At 37.2% G+C, this 22,501-nt stretch overlaps 1 protein-coding gene across 4 annotated transcripts in view; it reads right to left on the bottom strand.

The window, feature by feature from the left end:
- Window positions 1-22,061, bottom strand: part of BNC2 (basonuclin zinc finger protein 2) — a 348,609-nt gene extending 326,548 nt beyond the window's left edge. For 2 of the 4 annotated variants that reach the window (XM_082784296.1, XM_082784299.1), the window contains exon 1: window positions 21,957-22,061. In XM_082784296.1, coding sequence (XP_082640422.1) covers window positions 21,957-21,959 — 3 coding nt within the window. In that variant the 5' untranslated portion in view covers window positions 21,960-22,061. Of the gene's footprint in view, window positions 1-1,702; window positions 1,842-21,956 lie in introns of those variants that run through there. The other 2 variants (XM_082784298.1, XM_082784297.1) reach the window with 2 other exon arrangements.
- Between the last annotated feature and the right edge of the window lie 440 nt (window positions 22,062-22,501).

Genomic DNA, 22,501 nt, shown 5'->3' on the forward strand with positions numbered 1-22,501 from the left:
TCCTAAGTGAGCATGTACTGTTGCACACCCTATCTCCACAAACCTTGTTGCTTGCGCACATCTTGCCACACATACATCCTATGTTATCTAAATGGTTACAGGAAAGAAGAAAAAAAAAAAAACTTTTGCTATGGAACAAATTAGATTCTCTCCATGTTAATTGGTGTGGGCGGCCAATCTACAAATCATGTAAGTTAAGGAATGACTCAGAAGTTATACAAAAAAGCCCCAAACAACTCATGTATACTACCACCACAAAATAGTAACAGTTAATAAACTCTCAAGCTTACAAGCAAGCATAAAGAAAAACAAGAACAACAGCAACAGAAATTCTTAATGTAAATCAAAGTACAGTCATATTTCCTTATTCAATTGTAGTGGGTATGCTTGGCCAGGTGCTGGTGGGGTGGCTGCAGAGGCCTCTGTGAGGTGAGGCCAAGGCTGGGGCTGCCCTGCGCTGGACGTGGTCGGCTCCAGTGGCCCTACCACAGGGCACAGAGCAGCCCTGCAGTTGTGGCTGGTGCCTCAAGGGAGATGGATTTAAGAAAGGTCAAAATGTTGCATAGGCAAACACAGGGGGGAAGAAGAAAAAAAAAAAAGTAAAGAAACGCCACTGCCGCCACTGTCAGAGAAGAAGTAGAGGATGAAGGCACCAGAGCAGAGATTATTCTGCAGGATTATTCTGCAGCCGGTGGAGGCCACCACAGTGAAGTAGCTTGAACCCATGCAGCCCATGGAGAGGACATCCATGGAGAGAAGAACCCACATTGGAGCAGGGGAAAAGTGTGAGGAGGAAGTGGCAGCAGAGACGAGCTGCTAGAGACTGACCACAGCCCCCCATTTCCCATCCCTCCTGTGGCACTTGCAGGGAGGAGTTGGGACTGAAGGAGTGAGCTGTTGGGTGGTCATTTGGCCCTTAGCCATCATCAGCTCACCACATCAACTGTAATAACCATCACATGGACTGAACATAAGACAGGGAAAGTGCAAGGTATCATTTTGCAATTGGAGCATTTAGCTTTTCATAAAGAGTTCACATAAAGAGTTCAACCTACCTATCTAAGTTGCATCATTCAGACTAAGCATTTCTCAATATCCAGCACAGTCATTATTGGAAGTCATTTCAACCCATAACAAGCAATGGAAAAGTCTTTTGGTTAGTGCAGTAAGATTAGTAAGAACAAACATTTCTGAGTAATTTTAAGACCCAGTCCCATACTGTTAACATATTTTATGCTACATGCGAGCATATTTTTGTAACTTGAGCTGCCATCTTCTAGAAACTAAGGTTTATTATTGAAAATCCATTTTCTGAGTATTTTCATCCAAAAAATACTCAGAAATACAGGTACCTTCCAGATAATATGTAGAATGTTGGGAAGAATTTGAGTTGCTTTGTCAAAAAATTCTGCAGGTCACCTACTTATTTTTTCTTTCTTGGGTTTTGGCATACATATATTTACTGTCCAGAACAATCATAAAGACTCATTGATTGAAAGTTTAGTTAGGAGAGTGGAATAGGAGAAACAATGCTTCAATTAAACCACCTATTTTAATTAAGAGTTCAGAATAAGCCTTTGTGCTTTGCCTAAAGGGGCTCAAGAGAATGCAAAAGCTCCTAACTTAAACTACATCTGGTGAAGGAAAAACATTTTCATGTAGACAAACCAGAGGCTTAGCCGATAAACGTCTGCATACTCACAAAGAAGTCAATTAGACTAGATGGGAAGCTAGTTACATCTTGTAAATCCTTGTGCTAAAAGATGTACTTGTTCCAGTGGGATTCGATTCAACCAGCAGTATTCACCTGACTGATGTCTTCTGAGAAGTCAACATATTCGTACCAGGTATGCCTATTACTGAAAACAGATTATAAAACACAAGAATCAAAAAAATCAAAATTGTAAGAAGGTACCTTACACAGGAATAGCTAAGAAAAGTACTAAGAATTGATATAAGTTTTAAATAAATTTTAAATATAATCCCTATTGAAGTCAGGGACATAAATCTGTGCTCATATTAATACACTGATGTAAAATCTGCCAAAATACTGACCTAACATTCATTTGGGGGCAACATTACAGAGTGTTGGACTATTATAAAGTTGCTACATTGCTTTGTTTTTAATTCACTCTGATTCAAACTCTATTATTTTACTCAACCAGCGAAGACACTGGCCCTGCCTGCACCTGTTGAATTTACTACAGTAAATTTCCCACCAATATAAATATCAAGGCTTCAGGAAAGACCTTTTTATTTTAAATTAATCCATTAGAACATGTTCCTTGTCACTAATTTGGTTTGTTCCTGTTGCCTTTTGCTTATAGACACCTGAAGTTTGCTCATCTCTCTCTCTCTAGCTCATCATTTATCAGAGGGAGCACAGCTGGAGTTCAAACCCTCCAAAATACTAAATATGTACAAGACATATTGTAGTCCTCTGCAGATCTTCAGAGTAAGTCAGATCACTCAAGGAACCAGATGTTATGTTATCTCCAAATTAGGCACGGACTTCATTTCGCACTGGGGAAGGGCTTCATCTTACCATCTATCATGTTTCTGGAATCCTTCCTTCCCAGTCCAGACAGCACCAATCACGTTTCTGAGTCTGTTAAAACTGAATTTTTGTTACTCTATCACAGGTCTGGCAGGCATTTGTGGGAATGGGAAAAGGGCAACAAGTATTAAGGAGAGAACCAGACCCACGCTGTCCTCTTGAGCAAGTACTGCTGTGATACTGATAGTACTGAAATGAATAAAATAACAAACAGTGCTTTTATTTTATGAAAGCATAATGTCCCTGTATATAATGATTCTGGATACAAATAAATAAATATAAATCTATTTAGCTTCAAAAAGCTCTTGAAAAATGAGAGAAACATACATGTAACACTAGAAGACCAAAAAAGTTACACTCAGTAACTGTGTCAGACAAGTGTGTTCCTTGGAGTTCTGGATAGTGGTTCTTTCAGTTCTTTCAACCCTTGCGAACACACTAGGGATCTAAATCATGGTGAATACAACTCTTCATCTATATGGGATTGTTTCCTCTTGATACAATCAGAGCAGATGAAAACCAGATGCTGGGGGTCTGGTTTGATGGGATTTTGTTTTCAGGGATTTTTGCACAACAAAAGTCATTCAACTTTGTGGAGCTTAAAAATGATCTCTGTCTTCCCAAGAGGCATAACAGAATAATATGTTGCACACTAGGCGAAAGATAACAGCACTGCCATACACTCAGGTCTTTTGAGTTTTTCCATGCAGGTTTTTGTGGGTTTTGTTTGTTTGTTTGTTTTCCATATACATTAGATGCAAATATTATATACTCTCACATTTATACACTCAATATAAAACGGTAAAGAGGATGTAATGAAACAGGATGTTAGATGTCTTCAGCGTTTTACTCCTTTTTTGTATGTGTTGTAAAACATTCAAAAAATACAGTAAACTTGCTTAAAAAATAAATCATTGTGAAGAATAAAATGTAAATCAGTACACGTTACCTTAATGACAGTGACATCAGAGATGTTTTCTGCATGTGTATTGAAAGTTGTCTGGAAGCTTAAAACTGAGACAGTGAATAACTGAGAGAAACCAGCAGCAGAGTGGATAACTGCTGGCAAAACAAGTCCGTATTTTTGTATCTGCACCATATTCATAAAATCAATGTTACCAAACTTCCTCTAATCCTTCTAAACTCATAATACAGAACTAAGATACACGGCCACAACTAAGAACTCAATCCCATTTCTCATAGCTGAATCCATTACTGCATTGCTTACACACTCGTACTTCAAAATCAAGCCATATATGTGCAAATTAAACTGAATTCACTTTTTTGCCTTTCTATTTCCTAAGAAATGGTACTATAGAGTAAATGACAATTATCATACTGCTTATTGCTGTAAAATTAGTATTGCAATAGTTGAAAGAATCAAGTGAGAAGGAAAAACCTCACATCATTTTTTCATAATAATGCACATTATCAACTTTTTAGTTTTATATTGTAAATATTTGAGTAATGTAACATTTTTTAGTTTTATAGTCTAGACATTGAGTACCATAACATTCAGAAGGTCTATCATATGAACAATGATCACATAAAACTACAATGTTTAGCTACATGTTACAGAGAAAACTATCAGGACAAATCTTCTTCTACTGCCACAACTTTTTTTTACAAGTATGGAAAGATTCTCCCAGACAGTTATTTTTTATATTCACTAGTTATTTTGCATTGTTTAATAGTTATTTATCCTTGTCAGCCAAAAATTAGCTTACTGATACAATGCTTCCTTTACTGTCAAATGATATTTAGTTTATCAATACTGCTATTAGTTGCTTCATTCTTCTTTACTGTACTGGTCAACACATATTCTAATCCTCTATATGGAAACCTTGATATACACTAGCTGCCAAAACTGGAAAACCTCAGAATTATGGGCAAATACGAATCCTGTTTTCAGGCAAGGGTCATTAACTTCCAAGGAATTTGGAGCTTGTACTTCAACTTTTTTTTTTGTCCTTGTGGCATGAGAGGCCTCTCAAAGACAAAATTAACAGAACTGATGTGGAGTCTATCTGACCTTGCAGACTGATAGCTCCATGGCCCTATTCTATACTTGTAGTTTTGTTTTCATTGATAATCAACATTTTTGTGACCAGAAGTGCATGTCAATTTCTCTCTGCTACTGCTGTGGAAACCTTTGGATAAGGTTTCCAGAGGCAGTCTACAATAATGGTCACCCTAAGTGGCTGAAGGATAGGGGCAAAACTCTCTTGTTCCTTTGTAGCAACAACAGCAACAGAGAAGGATCAACTGGGAGAAGAATTAGTGGCAGATACAGAAGACAAATTTCCAAGACTGTGGCATAGGAAAATACCCAGACTCCTTTCGTCTTCGGTGGCTAAGGTGCAGTTGTTTCTTAGACAGCTCTATCTCCAATTTTCCCATTGCTCAAATAGCTGGCTTAGTTTGCTCTTAAGTGTTTCAAAGCCATGGGTAAGTGGAGAGTTGTTAAAAGAGATGAGAGAGAATAAAATCACTTAAGTTCAAATAAGATAAGTACTTAAAAAAAATGTATATAAAATGTGCTCTTTTGTATTGATATTCTTCTGAATAAATTAGAAGGCTAAACTTTTGCAAGTCTTTGAAAAAGAAATTTGAAGTTTAAAAGTCACTTGAAGATATTACATGCAGTACACTCCTATCTGTCTTTATAAGAGATATTAAATCAGTTCTGAAACGATATAAAACTGGAATGTGGGACAGCATTATACTTTCCCTGGTCAAACTGACCCAGTCTTCTCCTCCTCTGAACCTTCTAAAAATGCCTATTGTGGAGAGGAAAGTGGAAGATAAATTTGCCTGACAAGACATTTGAACTGCTTAAAATATACATTTTGTTGTCAAAAACTTTCAAAGTAAGTGATTTAATCCAGATTAATTTTGAAGATGCCATACACAGTAATAAAAGAGTTTGACAAAATCATGCTGTTTTCTGAATACAGCAACTACGAGATAATAAGAAAACTTAAATAACTAGTACATTATTTAAGAAACCTTCCTCCTTTGGAAAAGAAGTACCTGACATTTTACATAATGAGAAACAAACACTTCCTATCAAATAAATAAAAAATATTTCCTTGTAAAACTGCCATAAACATTAATACATCTATTATTTTACTGATTTATCTAAAAAAAAAAAAAAAAAAAAAGGCTTTAGAAGAGATTCAAGCAGTACTGTTGTAGTTTTAATAAAACACTGATACATACTCCATGAAAGTAAGAGTTTTTAATGTACAACAGCAGCTACCCATGCAACTCCCATAAAAATGTGGTCTCGTAAATCAACAAAACCCCAAATCAGAACACATCCTGACAATACTGTAATCTATCACTAGCATTAAATGCTCAGTTGTAAGACTTTAATTGCAACAAGACGTGAAGCTCTCAGACTTAAGACTGGCAAAGTCTTCATTCAGCAGGCATGGACAAAGAGCACATATTTTATACATGCTGATGCATATAAGTCATTGTTTGCTAGCCTAGCTCTGAGCACGCAAAGTAAAACTTTACACATAACCACAAGGCTTTCTCTCTTTCTGCATGTACCTACAAAAATTCATAGATACATATGCACATATACAGATATGGATGTAAATATACACACAAAGCACAAGCTAATGATGCTACAAATAAGAAGATGAAAATGAATGTTGTTTTTTCCTAGATCTCTTCTGTGCTTTTTCCCAATCAAAATGCCAGTCTCTCTTCCTCTCTCTCCTTCCATCCTCCCTCTTGTGTTAAGTTAGGAACCGAAAACAGCATTGCAGCCAAGCAGAATTTAGCCAGGCACTGTGCAAAGACACATTTTTTGGGAAGTTTTGAACCTCCAAACAAAATTTGCAGAAAGGCATTATGGAAACAAGAGGTCTCTTTTTCAACTAGAGACAACAGACACTTCAGAATACTGTGGTTGAAGAGAAGTAGGTTAAGTATATAATTACTACCCATGCAGAGGTACAGTTCAGAAACACCCTCTCCCCAACTTTAAAACAAACACACACAGATGTCAAGAAACAATCATGAGATGATGTACTTAAAATAGTAATATCTGTTTACAAATTCAAGTTGCTGCTTGGTGGAAACTTGATTTCTGTAACATGTCCCCAAGATACAATCTAATACTAAAACGTATCCTGCGGTAGGTCTACTTTCCAATTACTAGAAGTAAGCATACAAGGTATATAATTAGTTATGACACTGGGACAGGCATACATGTTTCAACACAGACAGAGCTCTGAACAAACTTTTTGGCAGTATATGACAGAAGACTTAAATTGAAAGCTCAAAGGCAGGGTATACTGTATTATAGGAAAGGAGAAAAAAAAAAAAAAAGAGAGAAAGAGAGAAAGAGAGAAAGAGAGAAAGAGAGAAAGAGAGAGAGAGAGAGAGAGAGAGAGAGAGAAAGAAAGAAAGAAAGAAAGAAAGAAAGAAAGAAAGAAAGAAAGAAAGAAAGAAAGAAAGAAAGAAAGAAAGAAAGAAAGAAAGAAAGAAAGAAAGAAAAAAAACACCCTCAAACTTAAAAAGTTCTCACACCAAATGATTTTTTAAGGTATGAGCATATTCAGCTGAAACACCCTGCATAATCTGTAAAGAAAAAAAGATTGCCCTGCAGCAAAAAAATGGGCTATATTACAAATTAAGAAAAAGAAACTCAATCCTTTGAATAGTTTCTTTTCTTTCAGTGAAAGGGTGTCATTCTTCTCTAAGACTACATTATGACAAAACATTTATATAAATCAAAGAAGATTTCTTTAATGACTCTGGGCATGGGATCTTAAATCTGGGATGAAACACCAAATTCTATCAATTCTAAAATAAATTAGGCAAGGATTATACAAGTAGTACTTATCTTGGCATTAGAAAAAAAAAGAACTTTAGTGTTAAAGACATATCATTAATATGCCTTCAGCCTATACCCTTGAAAGGGTCTTTAGGACTCCATTCAGAGTAAGTGAACTCTAAGCAGCTCAGTTATATATCTGGTTTCTAAACATTTTAGTTTATGAAACCAACCAGAGACACCAAATGAGATATACTGGGAAATGTCCATAAGGATTAACCTTATGGATGTCTTGTTTCATTCTACAGAGAGCGATAGTCTTCAACTAGTCTGAATAAGCTTGCTCAGATGCCTGATGTCTCCTTGCCCTCCATTTTCCCTGTAAAGAAGTACTTAAAAAGTCTTTTTTTTTTTTTTTTTTTTTTTCCCAGCAGAAGTCCCATTGGTCTCAGTTGTCTGTAATGGGAACACAATGAACCTGTCTCTGTAAATGAAATTCTGAGTGCTTAAGTCTGTGGGGCAGCTATCTTGAAAAGTATGCATTAAAGTATGCAAAATGATAACAATTAGTGGGGTCTTCCAGGTGAAAATTCATGAAGTTGATATTTGTATGAAATACAGAAGAATTTTAAGGTGTTTAGAAAATACTTTATGTTCTTGATACACAAATAACAACTGATACTTCAGTTATATTAACTGTCTTATAAAGGTACAGCAAAACTTCTTTAATTTCACACTCTTAGACAAAATTGAAACAAAAAATATACCTTGCAATTGCCCAAATGGGTATAGCAATACTCCCTACATCAACTTAGCTGATGTTATTTAGGGAGATGATGTAGCACTGTTGGCAGTGATATTTCTTCTGTCAGCAGATATCATGTCCCATCTAGACAAAAACTGACAATAACCCTGTTTTTCCTCCTTCAGACACCAAAAAAAACAAACAAACATGGACCTTGCTGAATGCTTGGAAAGAGTGTTCCTGTGATGTCACTCTCTGTGTTTGTATCAGGGAAGAAATAAAATTTCCAAAGACAGGGCTTCCCATGAAGAACACTTAGCATTTTAGGAATGCCTATGCCTTTTAAGCTGAAAGTGTTGAGTTTGTTTTTTGATTACAATTGTGGTGACAGAGCTAGTGTAGCACTTGTGACTTCAGTCCTCCTCAGTTAAAACCAGTACCTTTAACATCATCCCAAAATGTAGTGTGCATTTTGGATGCACAGAAGCTGAGTGAGCCACACTCAGCATTAGTTTAGCTCATAAGCAGAACAGGAAACAAAATAGCCAAATCTTGGGAAGAAAGAACAAAGTTGACAGTATCTGAGTATACCTCAAAAATACCTCCCTGTATTATCTTTGTCTGAATTGTGCCTTCCTCAGAAACTAGATTACTGTTTATCTCAATCTCTCTCTCTCACAGAGGCAACATTTAGCAAACTAGCTTCACATAAAGCAAAGGGAAGTCTTCATCTTGTATACTTCGAGCATTGATTCTGCATGCAAAATGCACTGGTGGATTTCAAGTGTTGTATGTAAGTAATAGTATAAGACTAGTATGGATAAATATGTAGATAAATATGTAGATACTGTAACTCAGTGCACTCAATGTAACAATCCACCTCAGAACAACAAATAGTCAAATAGGGCTCCACGTGGGCATGGCACCGATCATCCAGATCAAGTTTATTCATAGATATTGCCTTATTTAAGACAGACTTCTATTTTGATAACATTACAACATGCCACAGGTTTATATTACTAACATCCTTTGTAATCAACATATGACTACATGCTACAGCTGATAATAGATCACATATTTATTGATTTTTATTATTTAACTCTGCAATTATTAATTGTAATAAAATTGCCTCCTTTTTTCATTTTGTAGAAGTCTTGCATCTTTAGAAGAACTAACTATCTCATCTCTTTTACAATGTTTTTTCCTCAGTTCCATGAGGTTTTGGATAACTAGAACAGTGAGTCAGATAGAGCGACTGTCTATAGCATAAGACATTAAAAAACAGTATTGAATATTTGTCATAACTCAAGTTCCCATGATCCTTTCAGAGCAGAGAGTTAATACCACTGCCCAGCCATCTTCCAGCTCTGGTAATACAGATGGGACATTAAGTTCATGAAATCCAACGGCAAAGTACCCATTGACTTTTAGAAGACAGCTAAACAAAGAAGAAATCATCAGGTGGTTTGGAGGAAGATTCACAGTGTATCGGCCAGTTTGCAGCACATGTGATGTAGCTTCCCTGCACTGAAAATGAAGGAAACTACATACAGGATAGTGCAAATCTGTTGACATGCTGTAAATCCCTACTAGAGGTTACCTTGCAGTAACAGTCTCACAAGAATTAGGAACTTATGAACTCCAAGAACTCCAAAGTGTTTTGTTGTTGTTGTTGTTGTTGTTTGTAAATCAGTGTATAATGAGTCACTGACTGCTCTGAGAAAATTCCATTCCATCAGCTCATTTTACATAACCTGCACATGAAGGTTTATTCACTCTCCACCCTGAACTGCCATGCATATCCCATGTTTCTAATTGAGAGAGGTCCAAGAATGCTGTCTGACTTTGTCCTATGATTCAAGTTTGTAACCCATTTTCCTGACATCCTTGGATGAAATGTCAATACACACATTTCCTGAGAAATTTTAATTACCAAAGGCCAGAAGTGAATACAGTGCAAACCCTCTGACAAAGCACTCAGTACTTCCAGTGAAACCTTCCAATGCCTCACATGCACTAAGTTCTACCTTGCCTGAAACTGAGCTAAACAATTCCCTGTCTTGTCATGGGACTCAGCCAATCTTCATGCCCAGATCAGTGACTGGTAACACTGCAATTAAATATATGGTATTAAGTGAAATTGTCTGCTAAGTCACATTGCTTTATTTCAACTGAGCTTCCATTAACCATCATGTAATTTCTAAAAATTTTCTATGTTTTTTTCCATCCTGGGACTGCATTTTGCCAATACCTGATATTTCCCACTATTTTATGGGTAGCCTTATCTATTACCCGCTATTTGCTCAAGCCAGTCTTACCTGGAATTGCAAGTTGATCAAATCTTCACAGTTCTGAGGCTTTATCAAAAAACAAACAAACAACCAAACAAAAAACAAAAACAAACAAAAATATCTATAATATGATAATCAGATAATCCTGTATATTGTGCAAACATTCCCATGATAATATAATCACAGTATATGTCAATGTACATTATAACAACAATAAGACCCACGATAAATGGATTGAACATCCTCATACAAGCCAGTGAAAGGCCAGCCCAGTTTCTTTTATAACGTATGACAAAAGGCATGGTGTCGTGCCTTTCACACAATATTGTCATCATAAATGAAGGTCATCAAACTTCTAAAGGGCAGATGATCTCTAATTTAGGAGAGAAACACCCACGAAGTTGTGGGGATTCTTCTGCAGATCTGATTGCTCACTACTTTCCCAGGCAAAATATCCACAAGTGCTGGTATGGCCATCTTTAGTTCACAAATTAGAGAGATATCACAGGCTTGGTTGTTAGCAGGTCTACTTATTGTTACCATAATATACTTATAAGACCCAGGTTCACAGTACAAGTATTGGTATGCTCATAGGAAATTACTCAAATCAGAGAAAACAGTAATTTAATATACTTCTCAATGGAAACACCATGGATTGTATGAAAATGTTAAGAGTCTTTAAAATACAGAGAGCAGATAAAGCTGAAGAACAACGAAGAGAAAAGAGACAGAGAAGAGAAAGAGAAGAAGGGAAGGGGAAGGGGAAGGGGAAGGGGAAGGGGAAGGGGAAGGGGAAGGGGAAGGGGAAGGGAAAACGAGGAGAGGAGACGAGGGGAGGGGAGGGGAGACGAGGGGAGGGGAGGGGAGGGGAGGGGAGGGGAGGGGAGGGGAGGGGAGGGGAGGGGAGGGGAGGGGAGGGGAGGGGAGGGGAGGGGAGGGGAGGGGAGGGGACAGGAGATAAATGGGAAAATTGAGAGAAAAATAAAAAATAAAAGAAAGCCAGTATTTCCTAAAGTGCTCTTTTAAGATAAAGGGAGGTGCAATATTTAGTTTCCCTTTTAGAAATGCATTTATTTTCACAGGTACCTTTTAGGATCAATTTATTTTGTACTTTCAGTAAAGAACCAGAACTGGCCCAAAAGCCTTCCTGGTAACCTAAGTAGCTGTCCAGATGAAAAGAAAATGTATATATGTATATTTCTATGTATTTACATGCATGCACATATATACATACTGTGTGTATACATCTCCATCTATTATTATATTTACATTCAAATGTATTTATAAAAATGTATATAATAACATATTGTGTATGTATATAGCACAATATATTGTATATATACATGCATGCACACGCATATATGCATGCACCCTGCAGGAAAGCTGTAGCAAAAATTCTAAAAGCTTTTTCCTTCCACTACATTTGTAGTTCATCTTGCCATATATGCCACTGATATATTTAAAAAGAAAAAGCATGTTAAATTAAAATAATTCTTGCAATATGTAAAGCAAAAATAACATGCATACTTTGCTTGTTACAAGACTAGATTTGTGTTAGTTTGTTGTAAACTTATCACCACAGGAGAAATAACGTTCCTTAAAACATTTTACATTTCAAACTGAAGCCCGAAGGTATCCGCCACAGTGTACCACGTCACATCATCGAGGCTTATATCCATAAATGTGAGAACAAGAGCAGTTCTCTTGACTTCACCAATAGGCTCATTTGTCTGTTGCAACTGTTCAGGATCCTGTGATTAGATCTTTCATGGGTCTGGCAATAACTTCATGAGAAGAGTGAATTTTGACCCCCCGTGTGTGGCAATGGGAAGACAGTCACTGCCTGCATGTTTCAGAGATTCATCTAACATGCTTGCAAATCCCCTGTATTGCCCAGTGACTGCATAAAGCTCATGTTATACAAAACTCATCCCATCATACTGCCCACCACTTAATAACAAGAGGACTATGAAATTCCACGTACAGGTAACATGGGGCAAAGGAAAGGTATGCAGGGTAGGAGAGAGGCAAGTCTCTTGCCCTACTGTGGTGACTAGAGCTATTTGCCTGTTGACACTCTTTCAGTATCATACTCCCAGACTCAGACACCTCCTTCCCTGCCATCACGGGGACTTTTTCTCTTATTTTTAATTATAAGTCTACTGCTAATGAAACTCAGGAAACTAACTTATTGAATTAACTCATGAAAACTATCAATTAGCAGGAGATGGTGATGAGCTTCTTGCAACTTTCTGATCCCCAAGCCTAATAATCAAAGAGCTAGGTAGCTTACTTTGACCCTTGCTGCCCTCATACTGCCAACAGCACTCCAAAAAAGTGACAAGAAAGGATGAATATTTGTATCTCCTCTGAAAGTCCACTGAGCAGATGAAGAAATTCTTGCTTATAAAATAATTATTTGATATCATAAATCGTTTAAATAAACCAGCTGATAAATGAGATTCACTGCTGATATGCAAAGTAGTACAAGTTATTTGTGGATAAGAGGAAAGAAAAAAGTTTGTAACTTATTTTCTGAAGGCGAAAGTTAAAAAAAAAAAAAAGCATAAATAAAAGGAGTAGAAATCTTTAAATCACACATTGCTTACCTGCTGTTGCTACCTGTTCCTACTTATTTTTTGGTGGCTTTCTTACCATGTGAACAAGTCTAGAATTTAAGCCTAGACTTAAATTCCCTCAAAAGCCTTTAGTTACATTACTTATGCGATGTCATACATTACTTTTTAATACTTGCACCAAAGTATGGAGAAAATCAAAATGCCAGTTTGTGTACTAAAGAATGTTCCTCAGCCTCTTTAAGTTGTGTATGTATTAACTTATTCAATTGCCTTCTAGCGTCACTTGTTTTTACCACGTACATTGTAGAGGAGACCAGAAACAGGGTGTCTTCAAAAACTCAACTCAAAAGACAGCTGCTAAAAGATATATGGTCACTGCCTGCCAGAAAAGCTAAAAATTTTAACTAATATTTACAAGTGGGTTTTATTATTTTTTAATAATTCTTAGCATTTTAAGTAGAAAAACAAAAGTTTCCCATGCTGCTCTCTAGGATTCTGTACAGATTCTTATTATGGAAAGTAAAGTATTATGAGTAGGACTTTAGAAATATGTAGTTGGCATCAGATCAGTATAAAAGCACTGCCCAGCTGTACTGTAGACTGTAAATTATAGTACAGAATAATGATAATCCTTTAAAAGATACAGATGGGGGATAAGTCTACTTGATCAGCACTAGGAATCTACTGGTTGCTTCACAGTAAGGTGAATAACAAAACTTTTCTTTAATAAAACTAGCAAGATGCCACACAAGGACAATTGAATTAGACTAGTAACAGTCCATCAAAAGAACAACAGTAATTAGTTAGCCATGAAAAATGGCATGTATTAACAATAAAGGTGGGGGGGGGGGGAAGAGCTTTCAGGAAAATATTTCGTTTGGGTCAAAAAATGGCACTAATCAAGACTTCCAAATTAATTTACCTTACCTTTATTATAGTTCAATTCAATTTAAAATAGTTTTATTGCAAAAATCACCAGGCAAGTTGCCGTAAAGAGAAGTGGTTCATCATGCTGAGCACATCTTTCTAAATGTCAAATGCTACATTTCAACAGGAAAATTTATTTGATTCCTAACTGGCCCTTTCATCTTTGATTTGGAAACCATGTAGTAAGTTTTAGATTCATCAAAGCTAATATCAGTCTAGTAATGAAAGGATGTTTTAAAATAAGTAGGCACTACTACATTTGTTCCAGCTCATGTCTGAGATTTCATTTCACTTAAATATTTGTCTAATTCAAATCACAAAATATAACAGCTTCTCTTTTAATTTAAGGAGAGTGGAATTCAGTATCAGGGGTACAAATGTTTCCAGGGCCTGAAGAAGAAAAAGATTATTTTTTTCTTAATTTTCTCTCAAATACAATTTTATTTGGAGGAACTTGTTCCTGAATTCAGCTATTACATTGCTGGTTAATTTGCCTCCGATGTTCAAGTAAAGCTAAAGGTACAGCCATTCTTCACTTTCCTCATATCAGAATTTGTGAGGAAAAAAATAAAAAGCTCGGCATCCCTATTAATAAATGATGACCACTGACACTGAAAATCTAAACAGTGCATCTGGAAAGAGGAAGTTGTAAGAATTTTCCTGTGGCCCACTAGATTTATCATCTCAAAAACCCTCTTAGCGTGCCATATGGAAAGTGCAAAGGAGGTGAGTAGGTTTTATTTAACAACTTCATATAGCTGTAACTCCACTGATTTCAATGGCTTTATTCTCACTTTTAGCCTTGGTACGAATAGCACCAACATTAGATCCTTATGCATTGCAGAGAAATAATGGGAGCAATTCAATTATAATTTAACTATTAACATGTAGATCAAATTTGGTTTTGACCAATTTCTCCTTATAAAAGTCATATGAAGTTATATATCATACTGTTTTAATCCTACTTATAAAAACGTGATTAAAATCTGTTCTAAAAGGTAAACTACAGAGAGGTGAGGGAAAAACATGCTTTTTTTACTATTGTAAAAACTGCAAGCTTAGAGTTCAGTTGCATTTAGTTAATAAGGCATGTAAGATGGGCTGGACAGGAACTTTGGAAGCAAAAAGTGAATACTGCATTGGACTGAATGGAAGATGTGCATCGGCAGAATGAGGAAACGGTCTCATAATTAATAATTTTGTCTTTTTCATATTGTTTAGGGTGCCAAAAGTAGAACAAGCTACTTAGATGCACTCAGATATTCTCAAATTTGGAAAAGCCTATGTCAATACAACACCCAGAGTGAATTTGAAGCTTTGCTAACAGGAATACTCTAGAATACAGTGCAATTCATATTAGTAGATTGTTTTTCAAGTAATTAGTATGGATTGCAGTTTTTGATGCAAAAATGAGAAAAAAGAAAAAAAATGTCATGAAGTGTATTGAAGGACTACTTCAAGTACACTTTATCCTATCAGCTTAAAAAAAAAAAAAAATAAAAAATATTTCTTAGTCATAGAAAACATTTTTTCCCTTGTAAATGGAACTTAAATGAAACTAACATGATTGACAAGTACCTCACAAGCAAGCCTTGGCAACACTTAATGCAAGTCCATCTCTTCAGCGTTTTAAGCAAAATTCCTTCACAACTGTTTGTCTTTGCAATAACTCCTACAAAGCTCATTAGTGCCAGCCTTGGTTTATCCCCCATGTCATGCATTTATCCCTGGGATGCATTATCAACATGTGGCACATGTCCTTGACATGCACAGAAGAGTTGCACCCCAGGATAGCAGCATGCATGACAATAGTGTTGACTCTTACTCCTTTATGGTTGCTGGGATGTAACTGAGAAATCTAATAACTGTGACAGTAGGCCTTTAGGTTTTTCCTTGGCTTTCCAGACAGTGAAGCTGCACAGACACTAATGAAAGGTTAAATGAATAGGAATAGCTGACAAGAGGTACAATAAAGAAGGGACTTGGTAATCCACAGACACTGAGCAGAGATCCTTGGCTCAAGCAGAGAAAGGACAGCACATCGTCGAGTCACAATATTTAAAACAGCTTGCTATACACAGAGGCTTTTGTGTCTGGGTACATGTCTGGCTTTGGAAGAAAAAAAGATACTGAAAAGAAATTTCAGCATGGGGCACTTTGGCAAATGTCAGGTCACAATAAGGGAAAAATGTTTTTTGTTTGCTGTTACATCTTTGTATTCAACATTAAAAAGCATTGCCTAAAAGCACAAATCACAAGTTTCAAAATAATACGTATTTGACAAATATGATAAAGTTGCAACCCTAATTCAGTGTGATTCCAGCTGACAGCATGATGGCTGTTGTACATACCCTCAGTTTCATTTACAGCTGATAACAGTTCATAATATGCTTTGCATACCATCTGAAACTTTCCCCAAAGCCGAAGAATTCTAACAGGCCTAGTTTCTTAAGTTTTATATGCTGCAGAACTGTGGACGTAACCAATTGTAATACACTGCAGGAACACAGCCGAACTTCCAGACAGTGCACCAAATCATGGTGACTTACAGAGTTTTTAGCTGTTAGCTTATGGAATTTAGATTTCCTTTTTGTTCATGTCTTACAAATCAGCATAATAGCCATTCTGTTTTTTATAATTGCAAATAATCACAGTGTTCAACATGTTTTTAGAACCCCTCTACGTCTTTGTAATTTTCTACAAAAATCTGATTTAAGTAAATAATAGAACATGATAGGTCCATGAAAAGAAAATTTTGAAAGAAACATAAAGAACTCCCTAAAGTAACAAATCAGAAACAAATCTGATTAAGTTATCTAAATTTGTGTTTTTCACATAAAGTATTCCAAGAGAGAAGTACGGACATAGCCTCTGCAGATGAAAAGAATCTTCCCTCAATAACTTTGATTTACCTGGAATAAGAAAAATAGTATTTGCATATGTATCTGGAGTATAAAATATACATATTTATAACATGTGGTGAGAGTACTGTGAAAAGATTCTAAAATGAAAGAACCTCTTTGAACAACCACATTAAATTACAGCAGAACTCCTGAGTGTACTAAGATTCTAATAATCAACAAATAAAGGATTTTACTAGCAAGGCACATAATGAGAGCTACTGTGCAAGAGATAAAGGAGACAAATCTGGTAGTTTATCTCACTGGATTATATCATTTACTTAAATGGTAAATAAGTTTGTCCAAAGTAATGCTTATAAAAGCTGCCATATAACTATTAAGCAGCAATTATGATCAATGCATTTTTAGAACAAATATGTCAGAATTTAGGTGGGATGAAACTGACACAGAATACAAGGTTCAAACAGATGCTTTTTATTAAGCCATGTTAAACGTTATTTCTCTAAATTAAGTACAAATTCCTGGCTAGATTAGGAAGTGATACACATTTCCAAGATGACAGATATACTCTATTTGTTTTATATTTTATGGGGAACTTTTTGTATTTCCAGATATGTGTAATTTTTTTTTCCCAACACATACTAATAGTTAGATTAAAACAAAGGCCATGCTAGCCTGCAGATCAAGAATCAGGACTTTTTCATTAAAAAAATATATGGTGAAGAAAAGACTCGAAATTCTGTTGATAGTGTCCAATATGCAAAAGGAAGAGGAACACTGCCAGAAACACCCATATTTAAGGGAAAAATATAAATTTTGTCTTTGTATAAAATCCAACATTTTACATGGACTTCTTTTAATGCTATTAGTTTGCTGACAGTATTTTTTTTTCTTGAAATTGCTGACATCTGCAGTCAGCCTCAACATATGTGTATATCCACTACAGAATATGTGAAGATGAAATGCTACATCTTTGGCTCTGAAAAAAAGTTAGGAATCACTATGCCCTTATTCTGAATATTTTTCTGCCTTTTTTTTTCCACCTTAGGCGTATCTAATAAAATCATGAAGTTCCCTCTAACTCTGCAGATGAGCTAAACTGACCAATGACCCTTTACAGTTCCTTCCCATTTTCAAAAGCAATACCAAAAAGGAGCAAGAGCATTATTTCCCTTACATAATAAGTGTTCTTTTCATTCAGCAGTTTTCAATTCTACAACTTGAAAGGACATGGATAATATGTGAGAACATCTGCTATGAAATACATAAAGTTAAATACTGCTTATTATTGTGGAGCATACTAAAGACCCTCTTAATCATTTCCAACTTACACTTTATTTACAAAATTCCAGTTTGAAATCTTACATTGTTTGACAAGCTAGCCATGTATGTATTTAAACACACACACACACGCCTACAGACACATACTCGAGCGCACCTCCACTGCACTTTTCAACTACTAAGTGCAAAATAATGTAAAGGAATGACAACTAATACTACAGTTCCATTTTAGAACACAGATTTCAAGTACAGAGTGTCTTAGTTCAAAACCAATTTGTTTGTATACACTGGTTTTCCAGAAAACCAGTAATGCCAGTGGTAATTTGCTGACTGTATTTTCACCTACCATAATATTTACACATACCATTTGTAATGGCTTTTATTGTTTAATCTCCACTGCATTTCAGTATTGGATACTATGGAATTACAGTTATTTAGCAGGCTATAAATAATGTAGTTGGCATGTGCAATTGATATTTAAAATGTCTTACGACAACTGTAAAAGCCTCATTACAGACTAGCAAATCATTTCTAACAAGCAAGTTCAACTGACAAATACCAAAGCAAACCTGCAGTCTACGCTGCAAGCATGTTTGTTTTATTTAAAGGATACACATTTAATGCAGCATGCAATGGGCCATCCATACAGCCTATAAATAAGAAAGAAAGCAGACTTCAAAAGTAATATGGCTATTGTGAAGTTTTCTAAAATAAAACTAGGAAAAACAAAAAAGGAAAACTCAGTTAACAGAAAGAATAGCTTACTTTCCCCTCCCCCCTTTATGAGCTAGTGTCCAATTTCTTCTTTTCTGAACAGCTGTATTATCCAACTTAAGTTGCTCTGCTAATTTCAGTCCCACAAGGACTAACTTGGAAGGCAAAAAAGTACTAGAAAAGATCAATTTGCTGGGAAAGATCAAATGAGAAAACTGTGGGGACAGCACCAGGTCAGAGTGTGAAGAACTAAGCAGACCTGTTCTTCATTAACTTAAGCTCTCTTGGGACGTCACACACTACCTGTCCATGGGTTTATTGAACTGCCTAACCCTCGTCTCTGTACCATTCTTCTGGGCCCAAGTGAATCATATCCTGCTGCTGACAAGTTAGCAGGGGACTGCGGCTGCAACATGAAAGTACTTTTCTTTCTTGTCTAAATCAGGCAGATTTTTGAAAAGACGACACAGCACTGACTCGTGACATGGCAAGATGAAATGAGAGGTCTGGGCTGGTCTTCGAGCTGTGCAGATAAAAGTAATCAAATGACACTCCTGGAATGCAAATTGGCATTCTTGACTGCAGCAATTGCACAACCATGAAACATCTCTGACAGCAAGCAAGATTAGGACAAAATGTTATGTAAAGCACTGAACTCAAAAACTCACTAGAAAATTCAAACTGTAACACTTACATTTTAATATAGCAACCGTCATCTCTGCTTTTGTCTGTTCCTTTACTTTGTTTAATGTAATCACATGTCTGTCTTTCACAGATACCTCAATAACAAAAATAAAGTGTTCTTAAAAATAGGAACCTGCAGAGTTTGCTCCCCTAAAATGTCAGTGTTGCATTTTCACAAAATAATGTACCAAAGCAAGGTTCTCCTATTATGCCTATAAGATGTGTGTGCTTAAGGGACACTTTCACACTCCCAGATTTTACAAGGAGTTTCAAAATTTGCTTGTAACAAATTAGCGCGCAATTTACATTTAGATTTTCTTGCATCTGAATCAGGCAACGACAGATCATTTGAAATATTTAATTACATAAATACATGAATTTTAAAATTCTTGTGCTTTAGGAATTTAAGGCAGAACACACATAGAGCTAGATGGTTCATTAATAATGGGCAGCTTAAAATGAAACTGCAGTGTATCAGACAGCTCATATGCCCCATTAAATTTCAGATTAAAAATTCCTGTCGTTTTTAAGGGCAAGGAACGTTCCACATACTTTTACAGGAACTTGCTATTCTTGTGCAGATCTGCTAATCAGGCTTATCAAATGTTACTGTCTGACATGAACTCAGTAACTGCACTGCGAGCATTTGTACTCCAACTATATGACAAAAAATGCTACCCCATTTTAAAATTCCTGTCTGCGGAGGTGGGCTTTAATACAGATACGAAATGGAAGATAACGAGAAATGAAAGTCCACTTCCACCTAAAAGTATTTCAGCAACAGCTATGCATGGCTTACATACAGGTTGAGAAAAGAAATATGTAATATTCCGCTCTGACTTCTTATTTAAAAATTGCTTCAAACCATTGTTACTGTCGGCCAGACACACACACAAAAAGACACTCATTGCCACTTTAATCCTGGGTACACCAGATTATTACATGATGTCTTTTGTGCATCAATTTTACAACAGCTTGACTCTAGGGTAAATGGGAACCATCATAAATCGCATGCTGCTTTCAAAACCACTTTAATTTCTGTCAGCGTTACTGTAACCACAGTCCTAGGCACATGCTGCTATTTCCCCCTCCCTTTTTTTTTTTCCTTTCTTTTTTTTTTTTTTTTTTTTTTTATTGTTGCCTACATTTGACAGTTGCATCTCCTACACTCCAATTGTGGCTTTGATCACTGAAACAAGACATGTCATGTAAGGGAGAGAAGGGAAAAACACAAACCCTCCATCTCAAGCTCTCCCTTCACTCACACGGAGAGATACACTGTACCTATAGTCCGAGTGCCATGTGTATACATGCATCTATGTGTGTAAACACACATATATATCTACGTGTAGGTATGTGTGCACGCGCCAGCATATGTATATGCAAGGCACACCAGACAAACATACACCAACCCTGGGGTGAGGTGGCAAAAGCTGATGGAAAGCAAGGAAGTAATCAAGCTGCATCTGAAAATACACTACTTCGGTGAGTATGGGCTGAGCGCTGCTCATCACCGACTGAGGTCGGTCCACTCGCTAAGGCGAGCAGTGAGCATTACGCGTGTAAGAGCAGTCACGGCTCTTTGGACATGTTTGTTCTTCGCAGCTGTTTAACCTATCTTCACATCAAAGCCCGGACAAGAGGACTTCAGCCAAACGAGGTCCTCGGTCGTTTCGATTTTTTTTTTTTATTATTATTATTTTTTTTTTTTTAATTAAGAGGCGGTGGAAGCCCAAACCGTGCGTTGCAAAAACCCTGCTGTAAAAAGAGATGTGCGATTGCACAGCACATGAAACACGCGGCAAGAACTTGCTCAAAGTTGGCTTTTGGGGCTCCCCCCTCCCTCCTACAGCCAGCGCATCCACACAGCTCTACCAGTCCTGTTAACAATCGCTGATTGGAGAGGTGCAAACTGCAAGCACATGCACAACAAAAAGAAAAGAGTTACGGAGGGAAGGTGGATTTACACTTCTGTCTCCCTGCCTCAGGCGCTGTTTCACACGCGAACACACAGCTCCTTCCCCCACTCGCAGAGGTTACCTTCACGTTGTGTGCAAACCTTACTCGTTTCCGAGCAGGAGGTGGTGTCCAAAAAAGATCAGACCACCGTACGTCCAATTCGACCCCACTCCACCTTCGCTCTCCCTCCCTCCATAGACACACACTTTAAAAAAAAAAAAAAAAAGAAAAGAAAAGAAAAAAAAAAACACACACACTATCCCCTCGTCTTTAGTGGAGGGAAGGAGGCGGTAAAAAAGCATGTGGCCATCCCGTTTCAACCCCCAAACTCACTGAAAGTTTAGCACAGCCTCTTAGTCATTTTTTCCCCCAATCCAAGCAGCACGAGGCTGATTTATTTATTTATTGCCCCCCTCCTTCGCCTGTCCGGCTGCTTGTTTATTTGAAGGCTGAAACACACCGGATAGCGAGCAGGGCTGCTTGTGTTGCTGCACGATTTATTAATCAAATCAAACCGAAGTAAAGGCTAGAATGAAAACGAAAGGCTGCTGGAAACTTCTTACCATCTCTGCATGCTGGTTGTCAAGTGCACCCCCTGTCTCTCGATCTCCTCTCAGCGGCAGTGCCTGCACCCTTCCTGCTGCCTCTGGGCTCTCAGCGCCTCTCCCTCTTTGCCCTCTCTCCGTCTCTCCTTCCTCCCCTTCGTCCTCCCCACTTTCCTCTCTCTTTCTCGCCCTCACAGCTTCAGGTGGTTTGAACTAAAAAACACAGCGAGAATTCAAAAACAAAAAAACGATAGTTTGTTTGTTTGTTTGTTTGTTTGTTTCCCCCCCCACCAAAAAAAAAAAAAAAAAAAGCACAGCAGCAGCAGTAGCTAGAGCCTCTCCTCTGGCCTCTCCCTCTCTCCCTCTGACTCTTCCAAAACTTCAGCCCCCAAAGTTCAGCCCGAGCAGCGGAGGGAAACGAAGGGAAAACAGCTTTCAGCGGAGCGCTGGAAGTGATGGGAGGAGGGACCCAGGTTGGGGTCAGAGCCTCCACAGGTTGGTCTGGTGGTGCGGGGCCCTTCGGCTGGGGCAGGGGAAGGGGAGGCGGCGGGGGGGGGGGGGGA

Source organism: Aythya marila, assembly GCF_965140915.1.
Source record: "Aythya marila genome assembly, chromosome: Z".
NCBI classification, from domain to species: Eukaryota; Metazoa; Chordata; class Aves; order Anseriformes; family Anatidae; genus Aythya; species Aythya marila.